This window comes from Mesocricetus auratus, unplaced genomic scaffold (assembly GCF_017639785.1).
Source record: "Mesocricetus auratus isolate SY011 unplaced genomic scaffold, BCM_Maur_2.0 Super-Scaffold_100106, whole genome shotgun sequence".
Lineage (NCBI taxonomy): Eukaryota > Metazoa > Chordata > Mammalia > Rodentia > Cricetidae > Mesocricetus > Mesocricetus auratus.
The window spans coordinates 43,888-46,086 of NW_024429242.1; the positions used below are offsets into that span (position 1 = coordinate 43,888).

Here is a 2,199-nt window from a genome sequence, read left to right on the forward strand (position 1 = left end):
TTGAATGGTTATTTAATTTTACTTTTCCCTCATGAAAATATGAATCTTGAATGAGGAAATGGTAATTTTAATACCTGTATCTGAATAATGACAATTGCAATCACAGAACACTCTGGGCCCAATACACTCTAAGAAACGTTGGAGAGACAGAATCCCTGGCAACAGGAAAGCGTAGATATGAGTACATAGAAGAGCAGCTTTTCTGGCTAACATAGATATCTAGTCAATGAGGAACATGCAGAACAAATTAAACCACTGTTACTGTTTTTCCTTTTCTTTTAATTGAATGATTTATTACTCTGTAAGTGAGGTTGAACTCAAACCTATGGTAAGCCTCTCAACTCAGCTTCATCAGTACTGAGAATACAAGTAGGCACCACTTTGCCTAAATCCTTGGACACTTGGTATAATGCTCAGGAAGCTTTGGAAAAAAATTGCCTGGTGTGGTACACAGAGAAAGTGTAGGATATTAGAATCTGTGAGGATGAATCATTACCTCTAAACTTTACTTTTATAACTGCATGTAAAAACTCTGTCTCTGACTTAACTGGGGCTCTAAAAGTATTAAACTAAATAATTTCCTTCATCTGCAAGAATCCTTCTGGTGAATTGCTCTCTCTTCCAGGAGATGAATGTTAATTGCTCTCTGTGGCAGGAGAACAGCTTGTCTGTCAAACGCTTTGCATTTGCCAAGTTCTCTGAGGACCCCGGAGAATGCTTCCTCCTCTTCACCCTCATCCTCTTCATGTTCCTGGCATCACTGACAGGCAACACACTCATAGCCCTTACAATTTGCACCAGTCCAGCCCTACACACTCCCATGTACTTTTTCCTGGCCAACTTGTCTCTCCTAGAGATTGGCTACACTTGCTCTGTCATACCCAAAATGCTGCAGAGCCTTGTAACTGAGGCACGAGGGATCTCTCGAGAGGGTTGTGCAACACAGATGTTTTTCTTCACGTTGTTTGGAATAACTGAGTGTTGCCTGTTGGCAGCCATGGCCTTTGACCGTTGCATGGCCATATGCTTCCCACTCCATTATGCAACCCGAATGAGTCGTGGGGTATGTGCTGATTTGGCAATGATTTCATGGGGAATGAGATGCATAGTAGGGTTGGGACAGACCAATTTTATTTTTTCTTTGGACTTCTGTGGACCCTGTGAAATAGACCACTTCTTCTGTGACCTTCCACCTCTCCTGGCACTTGCCTGTGGAGATACATCCCATAATGAGGCTGCAGTTTTTGTGGTAGCAATCCTCTGCATATCCAGCCCATTTTTACTGATCATTTCTTCCTATATAAGAATTCTGATTGTAGTGCTGGTGATGCCTTCACCTGAGGGACGCCATAAAGCTCTCTCTACCTGTTCTTCCCACCTACTTGTAGTCACACTCTTCTATGGCTCAGGGTCTATTACCTACTTGAGGCCCAAGACTAGCCACTCACCAGGAACAGATAAATTCTTGGCCCTCTTCTATACAGCAGTGACATCCATGCTGAATCCCATCATCTATAGTTTACGTAACAAGGAAGTCAAAGCAGCACTGAAGAGAACTCTGGGCCTGAGAAAATCCTGAAAATGAATAGATAACTGCAGTAACCACAAATCATGAAGAGTTGCTCTTTGAGAAGGGAGCAAAGCATGCCTATGTAAACAAACAAAACCTGATATGCTCTTTCTGGCTGTCTTAGAATAATCTTTACTAACCATCATTTTGTTTTAGAATACTATCTTACTCAGCACTAATTTTAATTGAAAATAATGGGACAATGTTTGCTAATAAAGAATTTCAGTAGGTTAGTTCAATATTTAAATATTTGGGTCTAGGCAGAGTTTAAATGACCTGTGACATCTCAGAAGTCTTGAAAATTCTCTGTAAACATTCTCGGCCACTGCCCAGCCTCTATTACACTTGTGACGTCTGCCTTTACACAGGTTCTCACAACATGGCACTTAATGTCTTAATAATTCTAAGAAGCAAAAAAAGTTTTTAAATTCTTCAGAGGTAATTATAGGCACATAATCTAGAATTAAATAGTTCTTTTATCATTTTTGTTTAAAAAACATGTAAACATCTCAATAAACCTTTGAAACTATATTCTTCAAAAAATTAAAGAAAAAGTATGAGAAACACTTGTCAACATTTGTCCGTTATGTAAATGATTTTAAAGGAAATATTAGTGACATTACACTCGA

General features: G+C 39.4%; 1 protein-coding gene across 1 annotated transcript; it reads left to right on the forward strand.

Moving 5' to 3' along the window:
• The first annotated feature begins 607 nt into the window (after positions 1–607).
• On the forward strand, positions 608–1,579 carry LOC121136422 (olfactory receptor 10C1-like). The gene has a single exon (XM_040736820.1). The coding sequence runs from the start codon at positions 629–631 to the stop codon at positions 1,577–1,579; it is 951 nt and encodes a 316-aa protein (XP_040592754.1). The 5' UTR covers positions 608–628.
• Positions 1,580–2,199: the final 620 nt, after the last annotated feature.

What these genes read in the sequence shown, in the direction of transcription:
- LOC121136422 (XM_040736820.1), top strand. Translation starts at nt 629, where the DNA reads ATGAATGTTAATTGCTCTCTGTGGCAGGAGAACAGCTTGTCTGTCAAA.